The sequence below is a fragment of the Chinchilla lanigera genome, unplaced genomic scaffold (genome assembly GCF_000276665.1).
Source record: "Chinchilla lanigera isolate Chin_1 unplaced genomic scaffold, ChiLan1.0 scaffold00123, whole genome shotgun sequence".
Classification (NCBI taxonomy): Eukaryota; Metazoa; Chordata; class Mammalia; order Rodentia; family Chinchillidae; genus Chinchilla; species Chinchilla lanigera.
The window spans coordinates 3890883-3894642 of NW_004955524.1; the positions used below are offsets into that span (position 1 = coordinate 3890883).

At 38.3% G+C, this 3760-nt stretch overlaps 1 protein-coding gene across 1 annotated transcript in view; it reads right to left on the reverse strand.

Moving 5' to 3' along the window:
* Positions 1–3697, reverse strand: part of LOC102015045 (vomeronasal type-2 receptor 116-like) — a 52873-nt gene extending 49176 nt beyond the window's left edge. Inside the window, exons 1-3 of the mRNA XM_013507202.1 lie at positions 3626–3697; positions 2756–3562; positions 1813–1953 (exon numbers count right to left, since the gene is read on the reverse strand). Coding sequence (XP_013362656.1) covers positions 1813–1953; positions 2756–3562; positions 3626–3697 — 1020 coding nt within the window. The remainder of the gene's footprint in view (positions 1–1812; positions 1954–2755; positions 3563–3625) is intronic.
* Positions 3698–3760: the final 63 nt, after the last annotated feature.

The window sequence follows — 3760 nt, forward strand, 5'->3', positions numbered from 1 at the left end:
ACCCTCATCCTCATATGAGCTGTGTTTTATAATATGGCAATTTCTTTTATGGTAGTTGAATGTTCCATGAGTGGTGCATATGTCATTTGGGCCACTTCTGTTAATCCTATCAAGGATCTATGCCACCAATTTTCATTCCAATATAATAATTATGCTATCACCTCTGTAAAAATGACAGTGACACCCCGCTGAAATGTAGATATTGTCACTTGTTAAATCCCTTATGCTGGGTGCATATCATCCTTTCAGTTCTGTGGTACAGACTCTAATTCATGTCACAGGCTGTCACCTCACTCATCTATGCATTCTAGGGGAACAGGGGTGAAACCCTAAGACCTGAGATTGTGCTGTGCTGTAAGCATATTATGCAGCAAAGACATCCTCCTATCTTTAATCAAGCAGTCTCTCTGAGCACTGGCTTTGTGTGAAGAATACTTCCAGGCCCTGGAAAATGAAGTATGCTTCACCTTTGTCTTGAGTGTAATCTTGCTGTGGTTTCAAAGAAAGTAAAGAGTTTGCTTTACTCCTACTGCCTGTTACACTTCATAACGGTGGTGGAACTTAGAAGCTGTAGGGTAGGGGAAAGGCTTTTCTTGAGAAAATAATGCTTTTAGTGGGACTAGAAAAATAATTCCATGTAGTTGGGTGTGGTGGTGCACGATCATTATCCCAGGGAATCAGTGGACTGAGACAGGTCTATCAGGTCTTTGAGGCAGTCTGAGAAAAGTTGGGGATATTCTGTTTCAAAATAACAAATAAAATAACTGGGAACATAGGCCAGTGATATAGCACATTCTGGTTCAATCCCCAGCAATCAAAAGCAAACAAACAAAAATAACAAGATTGGAATGAAAGGAAAATAAATTAGAGTGCATTTCAAAGGGAAAGTGTGTTTTCAAAGTGGGCAATAGAACTCAACATAACAAATAATTTAAATGTGAAAAGAAAATTTTATAGTGTTTTACAGTTTAAAAAATTTTTTGTTTTAAAGAGGTAAAGATAAAAAGAAAAACAATAATACAGAGTTTAAAAATAGGATAATAAGGAATTAACAATGGTCAATTTAGTGCATATTGTTGTCTTCAGTGTAGTTGCTCAGATTACAAGATGCAGGCATGCAAACTTAATCAACCAATAAAAAGAAACATTTTATCTTTGATGTTCTCTATAGGATTTGTTTTCACTTTGTGTATGAATGGGCTGAATATAAAAACAGAGTGTGAATCTGTCCATAAGGCATGCTCCTACCTGTGTCATTGGTGATCTCATTGGCTGCACAAGGGGTGCAATCAAAACAGCAGGCAGCCTTTCCCTCCTGAGGGCTTTTTCTAAATCCAGGACTGCAGCTCTCACTGCACATCGAGTGGGGAGCCTAAGGAAAGAAATATCTGATGGTAACTTCTTAGACTTTTACTTCCTTCTTCACAACTAGAGGAATAAACATAACTTTCATACATACATAAATAAAACTACCGAGTTGAATGTCAAATTTATTTCATAAGATGAAATGTATATCTACAAAAATTTGGTTAATTAAATGCATGTCTTTTTCACTGATCAGAAAGCTGGTAAACAAGATTTTTTTCAAATTGAAAATTGAGTTGTTCAATTTCCACATCAGCAAAATTTGGCCATGTAATGAGAAAAATTCAGGGCACAAATACTATGACAATATGTAGCTTATTTTTTGGTTAAGGAAGTATGTCATAATTAGGTCCAACACACCTCTGTATTTCCTGTGGCCCACTGTATCATATCCTCAAATAAAGACATTTTTTGGCCATGTGGAGCATGTGAAGAAAATGTTCCTACTTTAACCTTCAGTCTAAGACCTTCTGGAAAATTCCAAAAATTGAGAATGTCATATTCTGAATCCAGTTTCCTTCTGTCATCTAAATTGACTTGGTCACCAGCAGGATTGTTAAATTGGATATTCTTTAGAAAGCGATGCAGCTGAAAGAGACATGTCATCCTATGTGAGCAGGGCTCCAGGATAAGGACAGAAAACATGGGTGGGAGAAAGTCCCCAAAGTGTTTTACTTCCTTTTACATAAAGCAACTTGAACACTGGTATCTAGTTAATTAGAGCATATGAATGTCTAAGGACTAAAATGTTACATTATAGAAATGTAAGTCAGTTTCTGTAAGAAATATTCTATGCAAGCCTATTTAAAGTTTTGAGACAGAGAATATAGCTCAGTGGCACTGCACCTGCCTGGCAAGTGCAAGGTCATGAGTTCAACTCATGGTACCTCAAAAAATAAAAAAAAAAAATAAAGTTTTGTTAGGCAAAAACGTCAAATGCAGAATGAAAGCTTCTAACACAAAATGTCCATTGTCTATCTATACCCACAGCAACAAAGTGAGTTCAATATTGGAAGAGTTTTCAGAATTAAAAGGAACATTCCTATAATATGTGCACTGTAGGTTTTCATGTCATTTAGTTTCATGAATGACTACAGGTTTTTATATTTTATTTCAAGAATGTCATAGGACCTGTTTAAGTGGGCAAAGCATTGACATCCCATAGACAGAAGCAAGGAGTTGGCCTCCTGTTTTTCTCCTCCTTATCAGTAGCTACTTGTTTGAGGATCATTGCAACTCAGCTCAAGAATTACCTCCTTAACAATTAGTGTGATACTCAATGTCTTGTATTTGGTAGAAATGGTTCTAATGCTCTTGGGTGAAACATGCAGAATAGCTTGAAAGAGGTACCTTTATGACACTGCATGCCATCCGAGAGAATGCACTTTACCTGCCAGGGGGAAAACATCATCACTTGTCTATTTTTCATTGGTGGCCTTTGTACTTCTTCCAAAAGCATCGCATGGAGGGCATGGGCCACAGCGTACACAGCATTGTATATATTGTAGCTCCTATCACTCATGGCTGTGTCAAAACGATTTGGAGGCAACCAAGCCAGAGAGGCATTAGGTGTACAGTCCTTCAAGGCACAGTCAAAGTCAGAGAATGAGCAATGGAAATTCTTGGACCAATATATAACGAGGTAAGTGTCTTCTGGGTATCTGAAAGGGGAAGCTTCCTGAACAAAATTTTTGAAACCTGAAATCTCTTCATGGTGGGGTGAAAGAACCAGAATGCCATGGAATGGGTCAAGTATGAAATCTCTCCCAGTCAGGTCAACATTCCATTGTGAGTTTGTCACCCAGACTTTCCATGTCACAAAATTTTGTGCTATGTTGTAGTTTACATCATGTGTACTATCAGTATCATAGTAAATAACCACCACATTGACTGATGATGTTCCTATGGCAACAATATCATGTTTCTGTGTGGCTGAGAGATATGACACAGCCAGAGTTGAGATCATTTTCACAAAGGCTACACACACTCTGTTCCAGTCCATCTCAGCTCTTACATCTGAGAGAAACTGAAGACCCTTCTGGCCTTCTGTGATGAGCAGGCCCACCCAGGTCCAACGAAAATGAAGCATCAAGGACACCATGCCAAGGGCCAAATACGTGTCCCTTGGGGCCACCTGATAGAGAGAAGGATACTGACCACTGTCAGTCAGTGTAGGATCAAATGAGCCAAATGTAACCTTAAAGGAAAAGAAAATTGGAAGAAAATATTGAGGAATGTGGATGGAGAGCACAGTACTGACCTGAAGCATACTTAGTAACAGTTGGCAGTTGCACAAGGAGACAAATATTCTGACCTTTGTAGTCATCTCCATCCTGAAACACTTTTATAAAATGTGAAGTAATGGACTCAGACACCCAGGACATATCTTTGCTTT